The sequence below is a fragment of the Diceros bicornis genome, chromosome 1, assembly GCF_020826845.1.
Source record: "Diceros bicornis minor isolate mBicDic1 chromosome 1, mDicBic1.mat.cur, whole genome shotgun sequence".
Classification (NCBI taxonomy): Eukaryota; Metazoa; Chordata; class Mammalia; order Perissodactyla; family Rhinocerotidae; genus Diceros; species Diceros bicornis.
Window position 1 is genome coordinate 91,724,803 of NC_080740.1, and position 27,676 is coordinate 91,752,478.

A 27,676-nucleotide genomic window follows, 5' to 3' on the forward strand; every position below is an offset into this window, starting at 1 on the left:
TTTCACGAGTACTCAAAATTAGATATAAAAAAATTTGTTCTATTAAACAAAAGCATTTTTTAAAAAGCATTAAAAAGAAAAATCCCAGAGTGGGCATCGGTGCTAGGCACATATTGTCACAAACTGCTTATGGAAATACAAATTGTAAAATCTTCCAGGAAGGCAAATAGGCAACGTGCTTAGAATCCTACCAGTCCTTGATCCCGCAATTCAATTTCAAGGAATTTAAACTAAGAAAATAATCTCCAGAGATACAGCTACAAGGATATTAATGGAGCAAAAAAACTGGAAATAATATAACAATAGAGGTTTAGTTAAATATATTTAAATAAATAAGCCCAGTTTAGTTAAATGTTTGACTAAAAAATTTAATTAGAAGCAATGGAACACACTGAAGCCATTGAAAACACTACAGACAGAGAATCTTTATTGGCAAATTCAAATGTTCAAGGCCTTTTTTTTTCTGAGGAAGATTCGCCCTGAGCTAACATCTGTTCCAGTCTTCCTCTGTTTTGTATGTGGGTCGCCACCACAGCATGGCTGAGGAGTGGTGCAGGTCCACACCCAAACAGGACTAGCTGCCAAAGCAGAGTGGGACTAACTGAACCACTAGGCCACACAGGCTGGTCCCCAAGGCATATTCTTAAGTGGGGGAAAAACCAGAATAGGTTACAACTGCTATCTGCAATATTCCATTTTGTTAAAACAAGAGTGGCAATGATTGATCAATATGGAGTTTAAAGGGCTGTTACAAAATGTCACCAAAATGTTAACCACTTATTTTTGTGTGGTGGCATAAAGTGCATTTTTCTTTTACTCTTTTTGTATTTATCAAAACTTCTAAATGGGACATGTGTTCCTTTAGTGAAAAAAAAAATTCTGTGGTCTTCTTAGTACCTGGAACGACCCTTCCCTTCGCTCTCACCTTAGGGAGGCCACCCCGCCCTCTTACTCTCCGAACAGGCCCACATTCCCACGATCCTGCTCTCCTTTTGCTTTTTTCTACAACGCTTGCCTTCTAAAATGCTGCATAACTACATTCATGGCTTATTCTGTATCTTTCCCCCCAAAAAGTTCTCGAGGGCAATGACCTCTGCTTTGTTCACTGACCTATTTCCCACAGCTTACAACAGCGCTCAGCAAACACCAGATGCTCAGTACACTTTTGTTGAACTACTGAAAGGGAAATAGATTTGTCCCTGGCAGTTGTCTACTTGCCTTACTACCATTTATGCAGATACATATCTACAAGATACCTCCCTTTCTTTCTGCATGAACCGGGACCCGGGGCCCCGCAGCCCACACAGCGCGGCTGCGAGCCCGGAAGTGGGAGCTGGGCACGTGACAGGCTTGACAGGGCCCCGCCTCGCAGAGAGGCGCGGGGAACTACACTTCCCAGAATCGGCGAGTTCACGCGTGGACTACATTTCCCAGAGGGATTAGCGGCCGTCCCTGAGTCGCCCCTGCCCCGCCCCTCCGAGACCTGCGTGGGGTGCCGGGGTTTGCCGCGGGAGCGAGGGGCTCCGGGGCTTGCGGTCCGCAGAGGCGTCGCCCTGGGAGGAATCTGGACCGGAGGCGGCTGTCGGGCCGGGGAAGTTCGGTAGCCGCCCTCCTGCGGAGCGCGGCCGGGAGGCACGGGCCCCGGAACCCCCGAGGCCTGGGTGAGGTGAGCGGCGGGGGTCGGCGGATGCGGGAGGGCGGACTGGGGACTCGGGAGGATGCGGCGCCGGCGCGGGCGCGGGCACAGGCCCGAGGGGCGCGCGCGGGGCCTTGTGCGCGCGGACGGGCGCGGGCCGGGCGCCCGGGTCTGTCCCCTGCCCGGGGCACTTGGTCCCCAGGCCCCGGCCGCCCCCAGCGCGCTACCGGCCCGGCCGGAGCTTGAATTCCGCCGGCGGCCGTCGGTGAACTGAGGAAACGTGCATCCGCCTGGCCGTCGCCGCTGTCCCTCGGGCGGCGGGCTCAGGGTTTGTGCACGCGCGGAGCGAGCTGCCGGCTTCTTCGCTCGGCAGTCAGGACTGGCGCGCGGGTCTGGTGTCTGTCCCGTTCCTCCAGGCGGCGGCCGCGGGAAAGCTGATGTTTCCGCTCTCCGAAGCAGTGGTCTCTAAAATCTGGAAATCGATTCCTCGACGGGAGGGGAGAAATTGGGTGGGAAGAGCTGGAGGTGGAGACAGGTTGTCCCCCGGACGCGGGGAGGCTAGAGGATGCTCTGGGGCGCACTCCCCGGCTGTGTGGCCCGCGGCGTTCGCTCCCGATCTGCCCTCAGTTTCCCGATCCGTAAGGTGGGGCTGCTGGCAGTGCCAGCTGTACTGCGGGACCAGCCGATGCAGACGGTGCGTGGCACGCGGTGAGGCTCCGTGAGTCGCTGCTGCTGCTGCTGGAGTCCCAGGTCCCTTTTCTCTGAGCGAGGGAGGAGTTGGGGCCGCACCAGGACGGCCGAGCCCTTGTCTGGCCCTGTCTGCTCCCAGTTCCTCACCTCCCTCTCTGAGGGCGCGTGGGGTCGTTCTCAGGTGGGGCAAGGATTTCAGAGGTGTGATTCTGAGGGGTGGACAGCAGAAGGCGCTTCCTCCTGGCTCCCTTTTTCTTCTCTCAGACCTGCCTTCTGGAGTCTCCGCCCATCCTCTGGGAAGAGCCCAGAAAGAGGACATGACTGCTAAACAGAGGGAAGCAAGGTCTCAGGTGAGTTCACTGCCGTCTCAGGTCTTAGGGACAGATGTGGGCTTTTTTACCCTCAAACTGAAGTTCTCTGCCCAAGACAGCTCTCCAGGATTTGGAGCAACTCCTTTTCGCTTTGAGGAGTTGGTCCACTCTGGTGGATGGTGGATTCTGTAGGGAATGCTTGCCTCCTCTCCCCCAATCCACGTCTAGCGTTTCTCTTTTCCTAAGAGACACTCTTGTATTCATTCATCTCAATTCACTGTGTGAATACTAATTCCACAGGTAAGATGCCACGTGTCTTCTGTCACTTGGGAACAGAACAAACACAGACGCACACTTGACAGAGTTCCTTCCTCCCGCCTCCTTGGCTCACCCGTGTTTCCCCCCCATCCCTCCCCATGGCAAGAATGCTTTCCGTTTTCTTTCCACCCCTGAGAATCCTCATGATACCTTCCCCAGGCCTCTCCAGCCCATAGGTTTCAGTTTTTTCTCCCTCTTAACTTTGGATTGTGTGCCTTGCTTCTATCACTCTGTTGAAAAGAGTTCTTGACCTGCCATCTTGATCTGTATGTTGTGGGGATGCGGGAGGGACCCCATCGGGGTGGGCCAGTGCGTGAACAAAGATGAGCCATGTTGGAGGGGACACAGTCAGGGAGGTCTCTTGACTCCGAGGACAGAGAGAAGACTCCTCAGGAAGCCACAGGGAGGGTTTTGTGGGATCCCGGAGTGGAGAGGCAGTGTATACAGTGGTTGGGAAGTGGGGCTCTCGAGACAGGCAGCTGGGTTTGAACCCGTCTCCTCTGTTGCCGTTTGTGGGCCTTGGGCAAATAACTCCACCTCTCTGTGCCTCAAGTTTCCTCACCTGTAAAATGGGAATCACAGCCGTGCCTACCTTATAGGGTAGGTGAGACGATCAGTGAATTAGTGCATGGAGAGTGTTTAGATCAGGGCCAGGCGGATAGTAGGTGTTCAGTATGCGGTGGTTGTGGTAGCTGAACGATATTATTCTAGTATTAGTACTATTAATGTTGATAGCTAGAAGCTGCTCCACAGTGTTTCTAGGACCCAGAAAATACTCCCCCTTTCTTTACTCATTCTTATCTAACAATAACAGTGAATGTTGCTGAGGAATGTCCTGAGGGCTTTACATTTGTTCTCACTCTCATAACAGCCTAGCAGTTATTATCCCCATTTTACATATGAGAAAACTGAGGCTCAAAGAAGTCAAGTAACCTGAATTGAAACCCGAGTGTGTCTGGCCTCTAAGTTCATGCTCGTGATATCGTCTGGCCATTCCTCTGGTGCATTTTGCAGAACACAGGGCAGACCCCGCGCCCACGGTACCAGAGCTCTTCTGCACCGTGATGTTGTCTTTTGGACCCACAAAATGTGGTGGAGTTGGGTCTTCTGAGGCTACAGCTAGGGCCTGCCATTGCATATTTGGGGTGGTTTCTTCTAAGGCTTTCCCATTCCATTCCAGCAGAGCCAAGTTGCTCTCTTGCCCAGAATCTTCTCCATCCCTGTGTGAGTGAATCCTATAGAGCATTCTCCCTAACCTTGCCTGCTGCCCATATGTCAGTACTGCGTGGACTTGTGTGTAAAACTCAGTGACAGGACGTTTAAGACAGAGAGAGAATATACCGAGTGCTGGTTAAAAGGAAACTTTAATTATTGTCCTGCCTCTGCCACTAATAAAGTATGTGACCTGGGGTCTTGACTGCCCTGGACCTTGTATTTCTCGTCTCTAAAATGGAGTGAACTAGGAGATGGCATACGGTCCTGTCCAGCTATACATTTTTTCTTTCCTTCAAATTATTTCATGTATTTTTTTTGTCTGCCAGTTGGATTATAAATTCTTTTGAGAGCAAAGGTCATTTCTTGTAGTCCCCCCCATATGCCAATAAATTATCTTATTATACATGTTTTGCATGCTCGTGTTAAAAATCTCAGAGAATGAAAAATACAGGTATAAAGAAGAATGTAAAATCACTCTTACCCCAACCTCTGGAGATAATCACTGTCACTCTTTTAGTCTGCATCCCTCAGTATCATTTTCTATGCACCTTTATTTATTATTTATTTATGTACATATTTGTGTATGTGTTTATTTTACTGTCTTTTTTATTGTGATAAAATATACATAACAAAATTTACCACTTTAACCTTTTTTGAGTATATAATTCAGTGGCATTAAATACATTCACATTGTTATGCTACTGTCACTGCTATCCATCTCCATTGTATGGATTATCTCTTTTATTTCTTAACCCTGTGAGGTAGGCATTGAGAGGCAGTTTTGCTGAGTGGTTAAGAACGGAGCCTTGGACGTCCCCCTGGATTGGAATGCCACCTCTACCACTGAGCAGCTGTGATATTGTAATTTATAATATGAAATATATGTTTGATCTTCATCCCTGTTCCTGGCACTTAGCTTTCAGCACCCTTGCAGTTTCCTAAGTGATTAGTAATATTTGGTTTTTATAACTTGAGAGCAATAAAGGTGAAATGGGTGTGTTTTGTTATTCATAACAAGCCCTTTCTACCTCACCAGAGTTTATATTAATGAGGTGACTTTTGGAATGCCTCTAAGCCTGGGGACTGCTTGCCAGAGGAACTAACCTTGATTAGAGGATTGGAACTTGCAGCCTTACCTCCCAGCCTCAGGGGCTGGAGGTGGAATCAGTCACCAATGGCCAATGGTTTAATCAATCATGCCTACATAATGAAGCCTCCATAAAAACCCAAACGGACGGGTTTCAGAGAGCTTCCAGGTTAGTGAATACACGGAGATTCATGGAAGCCCCACGCCCCTTCCCACATAACTTGCCCTATGCATCTCTTCCATCTGGCTGTTCCTGAGTTATATACTTTGATATTAAACTAGTAATCTAGTAAGTAAATGTTTTCCTGAGGTCTGTGAGCCACCTTAGCAAATTAATTGAACCTGAGGAGGGGGTCGTGGAAACCTCCGATTGAAGGGGGTGGTCTCATAAGACTGAGCCCTTAACCTGTGGGATCTGACACTGTCTCCAGGTAGATGACATCAGAATTGAGTTAAATTGTAGGATACCCCACTGGTGTCCCACAATTGCTTGGTGTGTGGAAAACCCACATACCTGGTGTCAGAAGTCACGTAGAGTTGTAGTAGAGGAGATGCGCAGGAGGAGTGAGTTTTTCCTTTACACCACCTGTGTGACTTGGATAAATTTCTCTTTGTTTTCTTTTGTGTCAAATGGGGACAGTAATAGTAGCTTCTTCATAGGGCTGTTCTGAAGATAAAGATTTACACTAAAGATTAATATAAGGCTCTAAGAACAGTACTTGGCCCGAAAAATCACTCAGTAAATGATAGATATTTTAATTTCCATTGTTCCTGTCCTCAGGCTTCAGTGAGCACACAGATAGTTCCTTAAGTTATTTAGCCTAGCCTCTGTCAGTGATTGTTTAGATTGGTTCCATTTTTTTGCTCTCTCTAATACCATGAGAAATGTCCTCTGTATGTATTTTTGTGCACTATTCATTATAATACAAATATAGTAATTGGTGAGTTAAAGAATGTGCACATTTTAAAACTTTTAATATGTATTATGAAATTGCTGTCAGAAAGGTTATTCTAATTAACACTCCCACTTATGGCCTTAATACCTCCACACATCTCTTATTGTTGTTAACACAGCCTGGTTCATACTTCATGCTGCTCAGTTTATATTTGTTACTGGTCAATTGTTCGTTAAACAGATGATCTAGAACCTTCAGAACCTAGAATAATATGAGAAGCATTTCATGGTAGCCCCTCTACCTCCCCACTGCCTTCACTGTGTGATGGGTGGTCCTGGATGAGATGGGATGGCTTGTCTTTACAGGTGTCAGTGACATTTGAGGACGTGGCTGTGCTTTTTACGCGAGATGAGTGGAGAAAGCTGGGTCCTTCTCAGAGAAACTTGTATAAGGATGTGATGCTGGAGAACTACAGTAACCTGCTCTCATTGGGTAAGGAAATTTTCCTTGTAGATATAGAATTCAGAAATTGGGATAACTCGGAGCCTGCTTCCCTTGGTAAAAGCTTTGGGTCATCAAAAACTTTAACAAGTTTTGCCTTAGAATTGTACAAATTGGATCTCCATAAATATTAAAAACTTGTCCCCCTCATGGGCATGGAATTGCCCCATGCATGGGACAGTCTACACAGCTGCACATTAGAAATTCCCTTGTAGTTCAGGCTACATTTTCCTACTATGATTGTTCTGTGATTTGTTTGCTCATCTCTCAGCTGAGAGCTTCTCTCAGCTGAGAGCTTCCCTCAGCCCTCTTCACTGACCTACCCCTTGCCTTCTCCTACCCCTTGCCTCCCCCAATTCTCTTTTCCAGCCAGATGAACATTGTATAATCCATCTTTGAAGGGGAGTCAGACAGTGTTTTCTCTTTTTAAACAAGCTACGTGGTACATAATACTTTGGTACATAGATACTTTTTTACAAATTGTAATTCAGTCTACATCTAACATATTCCATCTTATATAGAAAGCCACTGGTACCCTATTAATCAAGGCTGCATGTTTATCGGATTTCCTAACATACAACTAATTATTTCATCATCGTGTCCTGCAAGTCCCTTGCCTTTCCCTAACACACCCCCTCACATCGTGGGGGCACAACTGGAGCACCCCGCAGAAGCTCTTTGCACCATCTCCTGACTTTTCCACTCAGATCCGGGGTACCTCTTTGTGTGAAAACAGAACCAAGTCTTGTTTTTTTTTTTTGTCTGTGAGCAGGACTCCCATTTTCCAAACCAGAAGTGATCTCCCTGTTGCAGCAAGGAGAAGCTCCGTGGAAGGCAGAGAAGGAAAGTCCTGGAGGCTCGTCTCTAGGTGAGTGGGTGGGGCCGAGGTGCCCGGGAATATCTGCAGCAACAGTCTGCTTAGTAGGTGGACGGTGCGGCTGGGAGACGTTGGTCAGGCATGTTTCTCCAGGGCTCTCAGTCCTCAGGAAGTGGTGGAGAAGGGGACGCTGAGGCCCCACACACAAGCTTCCGCTTTTTCTCTGGTAATCATTTCACAAATGAGTCTCTCAGAATCTTTTTTATTCTCTCCTGTTGTATCAGAAGAGGGCTACATTTTCATGTATTCATTCAGCAAGCTGTGTTTAACGAGTTGCAAATAATTCATTCTGACTGAAGCTCAATGTATACGGGAAAAGAGGAGATGAGAAAGGAAACGGTACTAGAAAGTTAAGGGGGGACCGCATTATAACTTGCTTTGGTGCAGTTCTTAGAGATGTGAACTGTCCCATGGGTGACTGGAAATAATTAAAGGATTTTGAGCAGAAGAATTAGTGGTCCTCAAGGAAAAATACGGGTCTGAATCAGAACAGGGTAAATGTCCTTCACTAAAGGCATAGCTAAGAAGCTGTGGTATGTCCCTCTCTGGCGAACAGCAGCACAGTCAGGGAGAAAGGGCACAGTGAGGTGGCCAGAGCTCCAAGACGCGGTAAGGACAAAAGCAGGTTATGGAGCATTGTTATGATAGGTCACCATTTGTGTCTAAAGAAAATTACGTGGGTGTTTGTCTAATGTATAATATGTGTGTAAGCGCAGAGAGGAGGGCTGAGGGAACACCGCTTAGCTGGTTCCATTTGGAATGGGATGGAGAATGGGCGTGAGGCAAGGGGACTTTATTGACATGTAATGTTTTAATTTTTCACAGAGAATATGTTCATGAAGTCCTTATGAAATTGAATGTAATAAGAGTGGTCACTTTAGAAGCAGTGTCCGGCTTAGATTTAAAGTGAGGCAAAGGTGGAGGTGTGAACATTCCAGAGATTAATGCATAATGTAGGCAAGACGATACTGGGGCCCAGATGAAGGCATGTGCAGTGGGGTTCATCAGGGAGCAGGAGGGCCCGTTGTTAAGGGGACAGGACGAGTTCGGTGTGGGATGGGTTCATCTGAGATGGGAGTGAAATACTCAGGTAGAGATTGCCAGTGGACACTTGTATAACATATAAGGGGTTGGAACTCAAAAGGGAGGTGAGGGAGCCGTGGCTGCAAAGGTGGCATTTGAAGCCTGGAGCTGACCAGATGAGGGAAGAGGGCAAAGGACAGAATCCCAGGAAACCTCAACATTTACGAGGTGGGTTAAGAAAGAAGAGTGTGTGGCTGAGCCTGAGAAGAAGTCATCAGAGGAGAGAAACGGGAGAGGCGGCTGTCATGGAAGTTGGGGACAGAGAGCTGTTGAACTGGGGAGGCTTGGGCTCTGGAGGATCCAGGTTCCAGCCCTCACCCACTGCTTTCTTGTCCCGTAATAAACGGAGAGTGAGTTCCATGCTGGGCACTGGCGGTGCAACAGTGGACAGAAAGATGCAGGTCCACCCTGGTGGAGCCCACAGTCGAGTGGGGAGACAAGTGTTCATGGACTGAGGGCACACAAGGGTGTGGAGTGACAAATTCCAGTCAGGACCTCGTAGGTACCATGAGATACAAAGTGCAGTGACAGTGTAGAACAGGAGGAGGCAGTGTCGGCAAAGGCTTCCGGAGGAAGGGCCGGATCCCAGCATGTGGAGTATCCCAGGCGTTGGAAAGGGTGTGTGAGAGTCCAGAGAAAGGAAGCCAGCATGTGCAGACCGGAGCGAGGAGAAGGATAGAAGAGTCAGCAGGAGAGGAGCAGGGACCAGATCCCGCTGGGCCGAGGGAGCCCTGTCAACAGGATTTGGTCTGTGCCTGAGAGCCAGGCACGGCCCCTGCAGAGCTGCAAGGAGCCTGGCCACAGGCCCAGGTTTACATTCTGCAAAGATCAACCTGCAGCCAACGTGGAGCCTCTTGGTGTGGAAGTGGGAGGACTCGTCTGAGGCTGTTGTCAGGTCCAGACGACTCAGTTAATGGCCCCTCATAACGTGGACCCAGCAGAGGAGCTGAAGGACAGGCCGTCTCGATCCCCAAAGCCCCCACACCAGGGGAGCTTTCTTCCTACTGTAAGTTGAAGTTTTTGATGTGGGATCCACGCTTGTCTATCTTTCTATCTTTTTAACTCTCATTTGGGAGAAATACACTAATTTTGTGGAAACTGGCAGAGGCCACCACAGAGTAAGGAGAGAATGCAGGCAGTGGGGAAGAGTTGAGACTTAGGAGGGGTGTCAGTCCCGCTATTAGGTTGGGCTGAGTCTGGCCTGAAAGCTCAGAGGAAGAGAAGAAAGGATCCCTTCCCCCTCACCTCGGGAGCCTCTCATCTGTGAGTGGGTCTCCCTTCCTGGGTGAAGTGAGTATTAGTTGGATTAAACAGAAGAGAAAGTAAGACGGGAGTCCAAAGCTGTCCAGAGAGATGCTGGGGCCACCTGGTGGTGGGGTCAGAGTCCTCAGTTAGCCCCTTCTCGGGTTTGGGAAGACGTTCCTGAAGGGCAAGTATGAGTGGATGTCTGAAGGAGGTAAGGACATCAGAGCTGACCAGTGTGTGCATTTCCCTCAGCGGGGTGAACCTCCTCTTTCCTCAAAGATGAAAGATAGGACGTCCTGGGAATGCTCATGTGTGGTTGTGTGCGTCCTGCACCCCTAGTGAGTCTCCCATCGGCCTGGACTAAAGTGGCCTCAGAACAGCTTTCCCTCCCCAGGAAAGGGGTGCTCACTTGCCTGTGGGCACAGGTGAGGGACCTGGAAGTACCTCAGATTATTAACTCTAGACCAGAACCAAAACCTACCCTTTGAACAGCCAGTGACAGAAAAGCTCATACTCCCAGGATAGGACTCCTAGAACCTCTAGTTGCCTCCAAATGTGCTTTAAAAAAATTGTTTTCCCTGGGGCCAGCCCCGTGGCTTAGCGGTTAAGTGCGCGCGCTCCTCTATTGGCAGCCCGGGTTCGGATCCCGGGCGCACACCGACGCACCGCTTGTCCGGCCATGCTGAGGCTGCGCCCCAGATACAGCAACTAGAGGGAAGTGCAACTATGACATACAACTATCTAGTGGGGCTTTGGGGAGAAAAGGGGGGGGGAAAAAAAGGAGGAGGATTGGCAATAGATGTTAGCCCAGGGCTGGTCTTCCTCAGCAAAAAGAGGAGGATTGACGTGGGTGTTAGCTCAGGGCTGATCTTCCTCACACACACAAAAAATTATTTTCCCTTCAAAACTATTCACAAGTAGGAAAAACAAAACAAACCAAAAAGAAAAACTGTCATCCCTGGCTGTGTATGTTTTAAATTGAGAGATGGGAGGAGATAGATCAAAGGATGTGCGTCTCTTCTGAGTCTCTTGCTTAGGAAACGAACCCAAAGTATAATCACCGGGGCTGTGCTTTTCTTCAAGAGTTAGAATAAGAATAATGTGATTAAACCAATTTATGCATCTCATGAGTTTGGTTTACATTCAAATGTGGAAATATTCTTCAAATCTAAAATTGAAAAATCCAGGGATGATGTAGGTAAACAGCTCCAGTGGAAAAGCGTTTTTCTGTCCTTGTCTTTTTCTCTTCCTTTGTTACTTTTATGCAAGAAACCACGTAGGGCGGACTGAACTTGTGCAGGGTGGTCAGCTGAGGGGTCTCTTGGGGGCTGCCTTCCACTCCTCGAGATTTGCCGGGGCTCCTGCACAGAGGGCAGGGATCTTTTTCTAATTTGCACAAAGGTGCTGTTGGGGTTAGCAGCCCAGTGAAATAGCATGCAGTGGTTTTGAAGAGTGAATTTCTTACAAGGTGAAAGTGGAGCCCAAATGCACCGTAGCCCTGTTTAATATGTGTGAGTTAGTCTTGTTCTTGGCCCCTCTTCCCTGACAAAGACCCCTGGCGTGGGCCCTATGCCTACCTTTTTGCCACCAACATCTGTTCCCCTTATAGCTGCCAGAATGATCTATGTAAAAGATAAATCAGGTCATCTCACTCCCTTGCTCAGAACCTCTAGTGGCTTCCATCACCTAGAGCACAATCCAGAGTGGCCTTCAGAGGCCTACATGGTCTGGCCCCGGCTACCTCTTCACCTTCACGTCCTTCTGCTCTGCCCTTCATTGGAGGACTCTGATCATGCTGGCCACCTTGCAGTTCATCAGGCAGGCCAAGCAGGCTTCCACCTCAGGGCCTCCGCATTTGCTTTTCCCTCTTCTGGACCATTCTTCCTGGTGGTGCAAGCCTACGTGACTCACGCTCAGATCGCACTTTCTCGAATAGGCACTCTTCATCTAAAACTCGGCCCTCCATCCTCCGCATTCTTGATCCCTTCACCATGCTTTATTTTCCTCAGAGTGCTTGTCACTGCGTAATAGTACCTGTTTACTTATTATCTGTCTCTTCCTCTGGATTGTAAGCTCCCTTAGGCTGGGTTGTCTTTTTCATTTGTTCCCATTTCCCCAGTACCTGAAACAGTGCCTGGTCAGAGTAGGCTTCCAGTTAATGAATGCATGAATGACTTGGCTAGGTTAGTGCTGTTGGAGACAGAAGGAAGTGAACCAGCTTCAGAGATATTTGGGAGATAAAAGCAGCAGGACTTGGAGATGGATTACATATGGAAGATAAAGGAGATGGTGTTGTCAAGGATGCTTGCTTGGTTTGTGGCTTGTTCTGTAATGGACAATGATATTCACTGAGATAGTGACACTGGAAGGAGATCAGATTTGGGGGATGGTATAAATTTGGTTTTTGGATGACTTAAATTTGAGATGTTTTTGGTTGACCCAGTTACCCAAGTGGTGATGTCAAGTAGCCTGTTAGATTTGGAGTACCACTCATCATAATATAGACTGGACATGAAATGTAAATTTGGGAAATCTTGCTCAATACAGGGTAATTGAAACAATGGTGGAGTTTGAATTAGCCTATGGAGTGGGTTCAGAGTACAGTAAGAGCAAGAAAGAGCCTGGGACTCAATCTTAAGGAACTCTTGCATTTCGTGGCCAGGTAGAGAGAAGTGAACCCATGGGGAAGTCAAGTGTAGGTGTACTATAGGAGGAAAGTTGGGAGAGTCTGGTGTCACTTAAGTCAAGGATCATGATAGGAGGGGATCAGTGGAAGTAGGAGGAGGGAGAATACGCTACATGAATTTGAGACATATTTAGGTGGCAGAGTAGACAAGTCTTGGTATTGATTAGCTGAGGGGCTGAGGGAGAGGCGTGGAGGATGCATCTTAAAGTTTTGATTCAGAACTGGTGCCATTGACAGAGACAAAGCGGTTATACAAGTTGGAGGGAATAATTATGAATTCAGATTTAGGCATGTTGAATTTGAGGTGTCTTTGAGACATCTAAGCTGCTGTTCTGAGCAGGCTGTTGTATAATTGGGTATGGAGAGTAGAGGAGAAGTCTTGCCTATGCTTTATGTTTGTAATTGCAGCTGGCCTGTGGAAAGAGTGCATAGTGAAAAGAATTGGGGGCCTAGGGCTAAACCCCCAGGAACCCCAAGGAATAAAGATCAGATAGAGGAAAATGCACAGAGGAGATTGAGGCTGTAGGAAATGAAAAGAATGTGAAAGAAAGTACGGGGTCACTGTAGCTTAGGAAGAGAGTATCTCAAGGAAGAGAAGGGATCACACTCAGATGCTGCTGAGAGGTAAGTTAGGGGAGAACTGGAGAGAGTGTCTTGTCTCAGCCACATGGAGGTTATAGTTGCCTTAGTGAGGGTGGTGGTAAGGACAGAAGCCAGAATGGAGCTGATGAGGGGAGAGTGAGATGGAGTGGAGTGAGCAGGAGGAAACAAGCAAGTACAGGATGCTATAGAAGATCAGATGTGAAGAGGAGGCAGGCAGCAGCAGTAGCTGGAAGAGCTCTTCTGTGCGTATGTAAACAAATATTGTACTCTGTTTTTCCTTTGTCCACTCCAGTGATAGCATACAGCACACATTGTTCTGCCTCTTTTGCTTGATATACATTGAAACTCTTTCCATATCTTTACATAGAGAGCTTCCTCACTCTGGGGAGTGGTTCTAAGGGCTTAGGCTGGTTCTCTTGGCTGGAGGAGGAGATAATTTTGGTTTTATGTTGCTTTGGATGATGTTAGCCCAACAGGTCCAATTTGGGCTAGGATTTTATAAATGGTATGTTTGCTAATTAGCAATATGGATATTGATTTAAAGCTATACCTTCATCATGTACCAATGTAAAGTCCTGATGTATTAGAGTTAGAGTTAGCACAAAAGTCCATCAAAGGAGTCTGGTTGAATATACTGAGGTACATCACACGATGGAATTCTTTGCAACTGTAAAAAGGAATGAAGAAGACCTCTGTAAATTCCACTATGGGGTGATCTCCAGTGTATATTAATAAGGGGGGGAAAGTGCAGAACAGAACAGTGAGAATAGTACAGTCATACGCTACGTAATGACATTTTGGTTGATGACAGACCGCGTATATGGCAGTGGTCCCATAAGATCAGTAGCATAGAGCCTATGTGTGCAGTAGGCTATACCATGTAGGTCTGTGTAAGTACACTCTATGATATTTGCACAACAACAAAATCACCTAATGACACATTTCTCAGAACGTGTCCCCATTGTTAAGCAACACATGACTGTACTTTTACCTAAAAAAGGAGGAGATACCAACAAAGTATGTATTGGCTTATATTTTTTTAAAAAAGATAGAAGCCCCTCAAAAAAGGATAAAAGCAGATCAATAAAAATGGTTACCTATGAGGTGAAGGGAGAAAAAGAAAAAGGATGGAGGGAATAGGGATAGAATTGTTACTGCCCACGGGGAGTCGTCTGCCTGCCGCAAGACAGGCCAATAGTCAAGGTGGTGGAGAGAAAGGGTTTTTTATTACAGCTTGCTAGCAAGGGGGGAAGATGGCCAACTAATGTCCAAAAAGAATCATCTTACAGAACAAAGACTACAGGCGAGTTATGTTGGAGGCTGGTCTTAGTTCCTGATAGTCTTTTGTTTTACTGGGTATGCATCAGAGACTGGAGCAACACCCTGTACCCTGATCTTTCAGTTGTCATTGAAGATCAGCATAGACTCTGCCTGGGGGTCATCACGTTCCTAAGGAACTCAAGTGAACAAAGTTATCAATTTATAGCAGCTGGGAGAGGCCATAAAATCTACAGAGCACGTCTGGGTTAGTTAATCAGAGGTCATTCAAAGTTACAGTATGGTTTCTTTTCTACAATATGGCTTCCCTTATGTCAACCTTGTGTTGAGCCGATATCAGAATCTTTTAGAATTTTTAGAATTTTTTTTTTAAATCTTGTTTTTATAATTTTGACTTTGGGACTATAACAATGTTTTATAAAATTATAAAACAAGATTAAATAAAAATGAATAAGTGTTCCATAAATATTGAAAGCAAAAAGACACAAATGACCCTAATGCATTTAAGTTTTGTGGCTTAGTCACATAGAGAAGAATTAATTATTTCCAATTCCTTTACATCACAGCAGTTTGAATAAACATCCTTGGTGGTTTATATCTGTAATGTTGTGATTTATAATAAGAAATATATATTTGGTCTTCGTCCCTGTTTCTGGCACAGAGATCCTAAGATGCTTGGAATTTCCTAAGTGTTGGGAGCAACAAAGTGTCTTTTGTTATGTTAATTAGGTGACTTTTGGACTGCACCTAAGGATAGAGGGGTGGTTGCCAGGGAAACCAACCATGTGATTAGAGGATTGGAACTTTCAGTCCTACCCCCTGACCTCCGGGGAGGGGAGTGGAGCTGGAGGTTGAATCAGTCACCATTGGCCATTGATTTAATTTATCATGCCTATGTGAGGAAGCCTCCCTAAAAACCCAAAAGGACATGGATGGAGAGCTTCCAGTTTGGTGAACATGTGGAGATTTGAGGAGAGTGGTGTGCTCCAAGAGGACGCTCCTCGTGCCCTTTCCCTATACCTTGCCCTATGCATCTCTTCCATCTGGCTGTTCCTGTTATATCCTTTTATAATAAATTGGTTATCTAGTAAATAAAATGTTTTTTTTGAGTTCTATGAGCCACTCTAGCAAATTAATTGAACCTAAGGAGGGAGTCATTAGACCCTCAGAAGCACAAGTGATAGCCTGGGCTTGCCACTCACAACTGAAGGTGGGGGCTGTCTTGTAAGACTGAATGCTTAACCTGTGTGGTTTGACACCATCTCCAAGTAGATAGTGTCAGAATTGAGTTGAATTGTAGGACACCAGTTGATGTCCGAGAATTGCTTGTTGGTGTGAGAACTACCTCAGCATCTCACACAGTGGAATTGGGTGCAGAACTTTTAATATCTTAAAGGCAAAGATCATTTCAAACAATAGTGTTGATTTGGGTTGGTATAATAAAAGTGTGTGGTTATGTTTCCGAATAGAGTTCTTATCTTGGAGAAATGTGTTCTGAAATATGGATGATATGATATAATATCTGGGATTTACTCAAGCATACTCCAGTGGAAGAGATATAGGGGTTTGTATTAGTGTGCTTAAGCCTGCGCTAACAAAGTGCTGCAAACTGGGTGGCTTAAAACAACAGAAATTTATTGTCTCACTGGAGGCTGTAAGTCCAAAATCAAGTTATTGGCAGGGCCATGTTTCCTCTGAGACTCTGGGTAGAATCCTTACTTGCTTCTTCCTAGCTTGTGGTGGCCAGCAGTCCTTGTTCCTTGGCTTGCAGCTGCAGTACTCCAGTGTCTGCATCTTTTGTCACGTGGTATTCTCCCTGTGTGTCGTCACATGGTCTTCCCTCTGCATGCTTGGGTCTAAATTTCCCCTTTTTGTAAGGGCATCAGTCATATTGGATTAGGACTCACCCTAATGACCTGATCTTAACTTGATTAAATCTGCAAAGACATGGTTTCCAAGTAAAGTCTCATTCTGAGTACTGAAAGTTAGGACTTCAACATGTCTTTTTTGGGTGACATAGTTCAACCATTAACAAGGTAATAGATGAAACAACATTGGTGATTATTGAAGCTGGCTTGGAGATTCATTGTACAATTCACTCTACTTTTGTATATGCTGAATATTTTTCATAATAAAAAGCTTTAAAAATTAGAACTACCAACAACAAAATTTCTAAAACATCATTTCTCTTTTTCACCAACACAAACATTATGGAGGATGTTTACAAATGTGTAGTACTACCTCCTATCGTGGTGTTGTATATAATTCCCAGCATGTAGTTCGCTCAGTTCTCTGATTCTCTAGAAAATCTTGATAGACTGGAAATGCATATGACATTTTTATAGAAATAATTTTGAATCTGACCAACTATAGGATATGGTGGAGAGGGATACTTTAGGAAATAAGTCTGGAAAGCTGGCTTGGGTTCATAGATTTTGATGCTGCCTTCAGCCCTCATGCTACCCCTCCTCCATCTAGCCTACAGCTTATTCCTTAAAATTCCATCTTAGGGGCTGGCCCGGTGGCGCAAGCGGTTGGGTGCGCGCGCTCCGCTATGGCGGCCCGGGGTTCGCTGGTTCGGATCCCGGGCGCGCACCGACGCACTGCTTGGTAAGCCATGCTGTGGCAGCGTCCCATATAAAGTGGAGGAAGATGGGCACCGATGTTAGCCCAGGGCCGTCTTCCTCAGCAAAAAAAGGAGGAGGATTGGCGGATGTTAGCTCAGGGCTGATCTCCTCACAAAAAAAAAAAAAAAAAAAAAAAAAAAAATTCCATCTTAGATGTTTCTTCCAAAAAATTCTAACCACCACCGGTACCCCTTCCCTACTTTCAGCCTCCACCATCTAAGGATATTTTGGAGGCTGAGCTCACATTCGCATCCACTTCTACCTTGTGTTTTTGTTGTAGAAATTATCACATTCTGATGTGGTTGCCTATTCCTTCTTGGTCTCTAATGCAAAACTATAAATTCCTTGAAGAAAATAACTTTCTTTTCACTGCTGAATCTGAAATGTCTTGTGAATCACCAGTGCCTAACATAGAGCCTGGTGCATTGTAGGTGCTTTTTAAATATTTGACAAATGAATTAAATAAGGAGCAGTAAATGCTTTTTGAAATAATAAGAGGAGTTCTATGTAGTAAGAGGGGTAAATCCAGTGGAAAGTAATACTGGAAAGGTGAGAGACTGGGCTGAAAGGCTCAAATTGAGGGTCAACAGCAGTAGTCACTATAGAGTAAGGAGGTCCTGAAGTTGGATGTATTAATGATGGTTGTTAGAGACATCTTACTGAGGAGATTTAAGAGAATTTGATGACTGATTAGACTTAGAATACAGGGGAGAGAAAATTCTGAGCTGAAACCTAGAATTTATGGCAAAGTCACTGAAAAGGTTATGATGTGGTTCTGAACTGGGAATCATAGAAAAAAGGTTTGAAAAGGAATGCAGTGGGTTCAGATTTGGACAGGCTGAATTTGAAAAGAAAGATCCTCAAATGGAAAGTCTAGCAGGCAGTTAGACAAAATACTGTAAAGTATTTTGAGGAGAGTCAGGATTGTCATTCACATAGGGGATGTGGGAGTAGATGAAACCATCTAGGATGAGAACATTGACGAGAGACTCGCAGAGTATCATAAAAGCCAAGGGAGGAGAATCTGGGAAACAGTTGGGGTGGTGGTCATTGGCAAGATCATTCTGGTCTCTAAACATCTGACCTATGTCTCAACTTTGTTCATGAGGTAGCTCAGATCCAGGCTTGATTCCGGGATGGAGCAAAGGTTGAACTGCACTTGAAGAGACAGATCTGTAGGGTTGTAGAAAACTCTAAGCAGATCATAAGGAACAGTTAGGATGTCCACAATCCAGGACTCATGTCCACTTCAGTGGGAAATAAGAATTCAGGACTAAGATGCTGGCACTTTATAAGTAGAGCTGAAGTGAGTTTCCAATATTGATATGGACCCTTGGAGCTGTAATCACTTCTACCAAAAAAACAAAAACTTCCCATGTCGTATTTCTCTATTCTCCTTTAAACAAAGCGTTTCGAAAGTGTTCCTATACTTGATGTTTCTATTTTCTCACCTCCCATTGTTTCTTCTGTGCACTCCAGTGGGGCTTTCTTCCTTACTATTCCATGAAAAGCACAGTGATTAAATCCTAGATAGTCTCCATCTTGGTACAATCAGGGTTAAGTGTTTAGTTCTCAAATAATTTGTCAAAGTTGATCACTCACTCCTCCCTGAAGTACTTTCTTCCTTTGGCTCCTGGAACGCCATACTCTTCCGGTTCCTTCCGTTTATTGACCTCTAATGTTGCAATACCTAAGTGATTTCTTTCAGTTCTTCGGCTTTAAATAAAACGTATCTGCTGATGACTCCCAAATACTGAACCGTAGCCCTGACCTTTTCCCAGATCTCCAAAATAATATATACCACTGTTTCAGTATCTTCCTCCAGTGTCTGCTAAGGCCTCTCAGCCATAATAAACACGTCTGAAACAGAATACCCAGATTTCAGATTTGCCTTCTACGCAGTCTTCCCTTTCTCAGTAACTTATGCCAGCATCCATCATTTTCCGGCTGGAAACCTAGGAGTGATCCCTAACTTTGTTATTTCTTCTCAGCACCCCACATACAGTCCATCAGCAAGTCTAGTCCTGTTGGTACTTCTTTCATAGCAGATCCTCATGCAGTCTTCTGTATGTCCACCCCCTTTCTCACCTACATGACTACAGTAGCTTCCTAAGTGGTTTCTCCTCTTGCTGCTTCCACTCTGCCCCAGCCAGTCTGTTTTCTACACAGTAGCCAACTTGAGTGAGTGTGTAACTCCCTGTGGCTTACCATCATACTGAGAATAAAATTCACAGTCCTTACCGTGACCTATGAGGCCTCATGTGATTTGCCCCTGCCTGTTGCTCCAGTCTTATCTACCGTTTTCCCTCTTGCTCACTGCACTCTAGCCACACAGCCTCTTTGCTTTCCTCAGAAGTCACCAGTTTTGTGTTTGCTGTTTCCTTTGCCTGGGAAGCTCTTTCTTCATGTATCCACATGGCTTGTATTTATTTACTTATTATTTGTTACTCCCCGCCCCCCTGCACTCGCGCGTGCACACACACACAGACACACACACACACACTGAAGTATAAGCTCCTTAAAGGCTGGAGCCGTGTCTTAGTCATCACATTGTCTATTTTCCCTAGAACATTACCTGGCCCATAGTAGGCACTTAATACAGATTTGAATGGAAAAGATGTCTCCAGCATGTGAAAAGATAAAGAAATAAAGAAAAAAGCATGGAATGCTCCAGAAACTGCATATAATTCAGCTCACCTGGCAAGAAGCCAGGGGAGGAAGATGAGGACAGAGGTGGACAAAAGTCAGGTCGTGAAATACCTTGTTCACCATGTTAACGATGCTGGACTTTATATATGAATCATTAAAGATAAATTGGAGGATCCTAAGGAAGTTTGCAACATGATAAGGTGTGGATTTTAGAAAAATTCTTCCAGCTGCAATGTGGGGACTGAATTGGCAGAGAGCAAGACTTGAGGCAGGGAGACTAGTTAGGAGACTATGGTAGAAACAGTAAAGCATGGGGAACAAAATACTATTTAGGTATGTGAGCCCAGTGCTTAGGGCTCTAGTAAAGGTGTTGGTCACAAAACTGCAGTCTTTACATACCGATCTGAGGCAGGGTCTCTAACTCTGCCTTATAAGCTAGAATCCAAATTGTGGAATCTTGGTGTCTTCTTCCCAGCACATGTACTAACCCGGAACCAGTGACTGATATTCCATTTTCGTGATTGCCTCCTGTACTTTTGTCCAAATAATGTATTGAAATTTGATCATTTAATTTAGCAAGACTTAGATGGAGAAGGAACTAGGAAGGTGTTGGGCAGAAAGTAAAAAACTTCTTTTTCCCTTACAATAAATAGGAAAGATATGGATGCATATAAAATTAGTCAAAGAGGGTGTGTAGAGTGAAAAAAATCAGAAGCACTAGGGAATACCAGTTTTTAAAAAGGGAGCAGAAAAAGCCATGAGGGAAACTGAGAAGTGAACACTGATAGAAGAAAAGAGAAAAGCAGAATATGTTATGTTCAAGCAGAGGGCATATGTACACAGGTGAGAAAGTGAATGTCAGATAGGAATCTCAAATACTGTGAGATGCAAAGGAGCCCTGTAAATGGTTACCTGTAGCCCAGGAGAAAATGCCAAACTATATGCATATTATTTATATGCATATATAATCAGTGAATTGTGTCTTTACTCAATTCTAATATTTATTGAATTCAATTCTGTTCTTTACCACTTTATCATGTTAGCCCCTTTTTACCTTTTTATATTTATGCCTGCCTTATTGTTGATCTTTGACTCTTTTCTACCCTGCCTGCATAGCCTCTCGTGCTTGATGCATGAGCAAGGCTGCCTTCCTAGCTTGCAACTTTTGGCTTCATGCCTACCTGTGGCACCTCTGTAGATAAATTCAATAATGCCTTCCTGTTTGAACTGGCCGTGAAACCCTCCCATGACCCAGGTAATGTTCTGTTCTGGAAGGCCACTTCTTCTATAGATGTTGGAATCGTGTGTGTGTGTGTGTATGAAAGTAATGTATAAGTAATTGAGAATATTTGACATTGTCCAAATTGGGAATTAGGAATATATAAGTAATTAAGGGAGATTAACAAAACAAACATTTAGTATATAATTCAGATGCCATCAGGAGGATCTGTAGGTTAATAGGGCATGCTAACCTGCTTGCAAAGAACACTTATGGTACAAAAGGAATGTGAAATTTAGATATAGATAAATGTAATTATATATTCAATGTAAAGGTATAATGTATATATATTTTTTGACACTGTGGTAGGTGCTATAATAAGGGGAATGGATATGGAAACTCAGAGTAAAGACAGGACTTAGAAGGAGTTAACTGTTGAACTGAATCTGGCAGATACAAAGGAATTTGGCCTGAGGGAAAGGGGAGAAGACTTTCCAGATTAGGTACGATTACACAAAGAGGAAAAATGTCTTACAAAAGAAGAGAAGATAGTTAAGGAGTCTGTCATGGGCTTTGGACTCTGATCCCAGACCGCCTTTCACAATTCACGCTCCCCTTTTAATCCTTCTTCCCCATTCTCCGTTAGCCAATTCTCCTGGTCACTCTTACACTCACCCTCTTTAAATGGGTTTGTTTTATTCTTTTCTCCACCCTAGTACTTCAGCACCCATCAATTATTTTTCTATATTGCCTAAAGCTCTTAAGTTTTTTCTCTTAACTGATTTTTAGCCAAACACCAAGACTTTATTTAAATACCTCCAATATTTATTCATTCTATATATATAGTCTCAGTAGCCAAATGCTATATATCACATGAAACATCTTTGACTTTTTCCCTCTCCAGGATGGAAGAGCAGTCATAAAACCACAAAATCAACTCAAACACAAGATTCTTCATTTCAGGAACAAATAATGAAAATATCCAAAAAGAATGGACCCTGGGACTTCAAATCAGAAAAACCCTGCATATATGAAGACAGATTAGAGAAAAAGCAGGAGAAAAAAGAAAGTGTTCAGGTAGTTTCAGTCAGCCACACAAAAATCCTCACTGCAGAAAGAAGACATAAAAATACTGAATTTGGCCAAAACTTCAGCTCAAATTCTGTCCTTGCTAGTCAACAGATGGTTCCCAGGGAAAAAACACCACCAAAATGTGAAATACAAGGAAACACCTTCAAAAAGAATTCAAATTTATTTAATCAACCAAAAATCATCACAGCAGAGAAACGCTATAAATGTAGTATATGCGAGAAAACCTTCATTAACACTTCATCCCTCCGTAAACATGAGAAAAACCATAGTGGAGAGAAATTATTTAAATGTAAAGAATGTTCCAAAGCCTTTAACCAAAGTTCAGCTCTTATTCAACATCAAATAACTCATACTGGAGAGAAACCCTACGTGTGTAAAGAATGTGGGAAAGCCTTCACTCTTAGTACATCCCTTTATAAACATCTAAGAACACATACTGTGGAAAAATCCTATAGATGTAAAGAATGTGGTAAATCCTTCAGCCGAAGGTCAGGCCTTTTTATACATCAAAAAATCCATGCTGGAGAAAATCCCCATAAATATAATCCAGGTAGGAAAGCATCTGCTTGCAGTGCATCCCTTCCTGGGTGTCAGAGAATTCATTCCAGAAAAAAGTCCTATTTATGTAACGAATGTGGCAACACCTTTAAGTCTAGCTCATCCCTTCGTTATCATCAGAGAATTCACACTGGAGAGAAACCTTTTAAATGCAGTGAATGTGGGAGAGCCTTCAGTCAGAGTGCATCTCTCATTCAACATGAAAGAATTCACACTGGAGAAAAGCCCTACAGATGTAATCAATGTGGAAAAGGCTTCACTTCTATTTCACGACTTAATAGACACCGAATAATTCATACTGGTGAGAAGTTTTATAATTGTAACGAATGTGGTAAAGCCTTAAGTTCTCACTCAACACTTATTATTCATGAAAGAATTCATACTGGAGAGAAGCCATGTAAATGTAAAGTGTGTGGGAAAGCCTTCAGACAAAGTTCAGCCCTCATTCAACATCAGAGAATGCACACCGGAGAAAGACCCTATAAATGTAATGAGTGTGGGAAAACATTCAGGTGTAACTCCTCCCTTAGTAATCATCAGAGAATTCATACTGGAGAGAAACCATACCGATGTGAAGAATGTGGGATATCCTTTGGCCAAAGTTCGGCTCTTATTCAACATCGGAGGATTCATACAGGAGAAAAACCCTTTAAATGTAATACATGTGGGAAAACTTTTAGACAAAGCTCATCACGTATTGCTCATCAGAGAATTCATACTGGAGAGAAACCCTATGAATGTAATACATGTGGGAAACTTTTCAACCACAGGTCATCCCTTACTAATCATTATAAAATTCATATTGAAGAGAACCCCTAGAAAGTAGGATTGCATGTGTGAAAGCCTTAAACCAAAGCTCATCAGAATGAGAGAGATGTAATAAATGTTATAGATATGAAAAACCTTGTAATTTAGCTCTCATCAGATATTAAATTACAAGGATAAACCTTGACTATGTAATAGATAATGAGGAAAGTGGAAAGTGTTCATGCGTGTCAGACACTTTTTTAAATAACCTGAAATGAAGAATTCACAACTGGAGACATCGTGTATTTGTAAAATAAAAGAATTGTTTTCTTCATACAGCAGTGTACACTAGATATTATATGTGATTGTCATAAACATCTGGGTGGGGGGTGTACACTGGATTTCTCATTAAAAACACTGTATAAACCTAATACTTTTTAATAACATTTTATAGCATATAAAAGATGTGATCAAAGAAATTATACATTTTTAGAGAAAAGGACCAAATAAAAGATCAAAATGAACTGTAAACTACCTCTCAGTTTATGGAGTTTGTCCTTTTCCTGACCTGATGTCAAACTTTTTGCATGGATTTCATTTAAAAATAAAAGTCTCTTCTCTTCTTCCTTTGTACTTCAACTAATTTGCTGTGAATTGGGAATTTCTACCCAATTTCTAATTTTGTTCTCAGAACCTTTTTTTTGTTTTCTCTGAAGTCCTTTATTATGAAAGTATGCCTACTATGTACTGTGAGCTGTCATCTTAGGTATATTAAATGGAAAAATAATTATTTCAAGTTTAAAGCTGTTATATATATTTAAGTTCACAACAGAAGGAGCTGTCAAAAGAAGTTTAATGAATCGAACACCTGTGCCAAGATGTCAAAAGGTACATCAGTCATTTCATGACATAAAAGTATATTTTCCTTACTTGATGTTGTCTAGTGTCAACTTCAGGAAAATGAAAGGAGTAATTATAAACAATTTGGTAATTTTTTTTTAATTCCAGCTTTGGGGCAGATACTATACTGCATACTGGGAGTTTTAGGAAGAGAGACAAGCCTTCGAGAAGCCACGACTTGGGGGAAGGGGGTGGAATTGAGGCACTAGCAGATGAGTAAGCAAATTATTGTGTCACAGTATGTAAATACAGTTGTTTTTTAACAGGCAAGTAGATATGACAATATGTTACAGTGCAAGGATGTAAAGATTTGCACAGAAAGAGGAGATTGAACCTAACGAAGGAAACCTAGAGACCTCAAAGAAAGCTTTCCAGAGGCAGTGATTCCTGAGCCGGGTTTTGAAAGAATAATAGGAACTCTCTAGAGGGTGAGATACACATTCCAAATAAGAAGAAACTGCATATATAAAGGTACAGGTGGGCAATATGACACCTTTGTGGAAACTCAAGTATAGAACTAAAGAGCACGAGAATGACAGATGTTAAAGTTTGAGTAGAAGGCAGAGGCCAGATAACAAAAGGCCTATTTGCCATGCTAAGTAGTTTGGATTTTATCCTGAAATTGGCAGAATTAAAGATTTTAAGCAAGGGAAATTGTTCTGGCAACAATGTGTAAAGGATGAATTTAGGTGGTTGAAGAAAGCTGTCCAGACTGATGCCTAGAAATCTGGGCTATTGTAATTCAAGTGATAGATGAATGAGAGTCCAAACTCAACCAGTGACAGCATGGATGAAGAATAGGAGACAGATTACATATTAGAATAAATTAGAGTGTTCACAAGCAAATAGATGAGGTTGATGAGTGAGAAGGCTGAACTGACTCACAGGGTTGCCAGGTAACCTGTATGTAGAGGACATGTTCTGTATTTAATGATTTTGTCCTGCATCCTGTATCAGCTTTGTAAGGTTGTCCTTAATGTAATCAGTTGTGTTTTTTTACAATAACAAAAAATCAGCAGTTAGAGCTATTTTTCTGCGTTAGTAATTGGCACTTAAATTACTTAAATGGCACACTAGCCAAAAACCATACCTCCACAAATAAAGATCTGAACAATCCTTTATAGTCTCTCCTGTGTTTTTGGTTGAGGGAAGAACAAAAGTGGGAACTGAGAATTGAAAGTCTTGTGTTCCATATTAAAGACTCCTTTTTGCTAAAGTCTCAAGTTGTAAACAAGTAATCACTATTAATTAGAAGTAACTTTGGATCAGTACACATGCTCTGAAAGTCAGCAACAGCAGCCCTGCTTCTGAAAGCAAGTTAATGACAGACACCAGCTTCTGAGAGTCAGCAGTTAGTGATGGTCCCATGCCTCTAGACAACAATCAGCAAATGCTTCACCCCAATGGCCGTACTTCTGAAAGTACACCAGTCAAAACCAGCCTTCTTGCACTGATCACACTAACACAGTTGCAAGTCTGTCAATCCATAAACACTTCTGCTTCTGAAAAGCCACGAATCCCTGAACCAAGCTTCCCAAAACCTTGTATTAGATCAGCTCTGGCTTTCTTTGGGGAACCTGTTCCCTGAAAATACAGCTCTCCCTTGCAGGCATACATGAAATTTACCTTCCCTGCATCACATATCAAGTTCGATTTATCGTTAGTTTGCAACCATTCCAATAGCTCAACCCCAATTTACTGTTATGACTTCAGCCTTGTGAGGGACAAATGCACTAATGAGGCCATAAGACTATCAAATTCAATATTTTCAATTCATGTGGTGATTGCTATTGTCTGTTTTTTATTTGTGTATTTGAATCCCAAATATAAGTGTAAATTTCATGACTAATTTTCAGAACATTTCAGTATCTATTAAATGAGGAAAATGTCCTTTTGAAATTTTTGCACTGTGAAACTTCATTTAGTATCAAAAATGATGGAAAGTCAAATATAAACCAGCATATACAAACAGCTAAATCTAAGAGATATATGATTACCTCAACTATAAAGGGATAAAGTAACAAATTTTCTGATTAAAAGAAATTTGGATGAAAATAAAATAATCAGCAGAATTTGTAATGATTGTCCACACTATATCATCATCATCAAACTTTTCAGCACAAATGACTGATCAAACACACCAGAAGTACTTTCTGATTCTCAAATTGCAAACGAATTTTTTCAAATGCCAGGATAAAATATTGCAATAATAAAAAATGTAATAGCTCCATTTACTAATGGAGAGATTATTAAAGGTCTAAAATCTCTCTTTTTACAACATGACACAGCCCATGATGCAACTAATCACAATGCAGAAAAAAATATCCCTTTGCTTATGCAGTGTTTTTCTCATGAAAAAGTCTTGTTTGGAAGGCTAGTGCAGGTAAAATCCCTTCCAGATGAGACTTCAGAAACAATATAAAATTTTTGCAGAAACTCACTTATTGAATAAATGAGGAAAAGTACTGCTTTTGGTAGAGATAAGACAAATGCAAATTCTGGTGGATGTGCAAAAGTGCATACAATTAATTCAAAGTTGAAACAAAGTATAGAGGATTCTATGGGAGGTGTTGGCTGTCCTGCCCATATTCTGCATTTCTGTATATGCTGCACAGACACATCTGATACCCTTTCTGTTGACACTGAAGTAATTATGAAATTGTTGCTTTACTTCAGCATTTAAAGGTGAGTGGTTAAAGGATTTTTGTGATTTTGTTTGCATTCAATAATCCTCAATTCTCTAGCATTCAAAAACTTGTTTGGACTTCAACTATGACATATAAACAGCTTGGAAGTCATCACTCCTTTCAACAAGAAAAAGCTGGGCAAGCTGAAAATCAATAACTTTTCTTTTATCGTCCTGAGAACTAAGGTTGCTGGGCAAATTGCGATACTGAAATCTGGAGAGATAGGCATATCCAGAGAGACACAGCCAAGATCTGCTTACCTGGAACAGAAGCTGCTGGAGCCATAAACTAGTAGGACTATTTAAATGATAATTTTTTGAATTGCTGGAGGTTGAATGTGGACTAAATTGAGAGTGAGAAACTCCTGAGGGCCGTAGTCTTAAGAGGTGCCTTGCATTTCCATTGCCATTAGCTCCAGAAACTCCTTTGGATTTACATGATGACAACCTGAGAAATATCCCCTGAGGGCTCTGGCAGGGGACAGGTAACTGTTAGGAAACACATCCAGAGTCTTCTCCACCAAAAAGGCCTACTCTCCTGGGGAAGAGAGTTTACCAGAGTCTTAATGCTAGCTGGGTTAAGGACATTCCTCCCACTTTAGCCCCTCTAACCCTCCTGTCTCACTAAGGAGGAGAAAACGTAATCAACGGGGATCATGGCTTCAAGGAAATGGTTTGAGAATGCTCCAACCAAGGGAAGGAGTACAGGGTCAGGAGCCAAATAGCTATACCACTGGAGAAGTGCTTGAGTAACTCCCAGGCCCTAGACATA

At 43.2% G+C, this 27,676-nt stretch overlaps 1 protein-coding gene across 4 annotated transcripts; it reads left to right on the plus strand.

Annotated features, from left to right (window-relative positions):
• The first annotated feature begins 1,501 nt into the window (after positions 1 to 1,501).
• On the plus strand, positions 1,502 to 23,941 carry LOC131409826 (zinc finger protein 354A). Of its 4 annotated transcripts, XM_058547597.1 has the most exons (5): positions 1,502 to 1,666; positions 2,591 to 2,676; positions 6,519 to 6,645; positions 7,427 to 7,522; positions 21,826 to 23,941. In XM_058547597.1, the coding sequence occupies exons 2-5, from the start codon at positions 2,644 to 2,646 to the stop codon at positions 23,388 to 23,390; spliced, it is 1,821 nt and encodes a 606-aa protein (XP_058403580.1). In that variant the 5' UTR covers positions 1,502 to 1,666; positions 2,591 to 2,643; the 3' UTR covers positions 23,391 to 23,941. The 4 variants fall into 4 exon arrangements, with proteins under 4 accessions (XP_058403580.1, XP_058403572.1, XP_058403584.1 ...); XM_058547589.1 differs by lacking the exon at positions 1,502 to 1,666 and having other exon boundaries at positions 1,700 to 2,676; XM_058547606.1 differs by lacking the exons at positions 1,502 to 1,666; positions 2,591 to 2,676 and adding an exon at positions 7,024 to 7,111 and having other exon boundaries at positions 6,631 to 6,645.
• The last annotated feature ends 3,735 nt before the right edge of the window (positions 23,942 to 27,676 follow it).

Coding starts and splice junctions, on each gene's coding strand:
- LOC131409826 (XM_058547597.1), top strand. CDS start 2,644: ATGACTGCTAAACAGAGGGAAGCAAGGTCTCAG. Junction 2,677..6,518: donor AGAGGGAAGCAAGGTCTCAG/GTGAGTTCACTG, acceptor TTGTCTTTACAG/GTGTCAGTGACATTTGAGGA. Junction 6,646..7,426: donor CAGTAACCTGCTCTCATTGG/GTAAGGAAATTT, acceptor GTCTGTGAGCAG/GACTCCCATTTTCCAAACCA.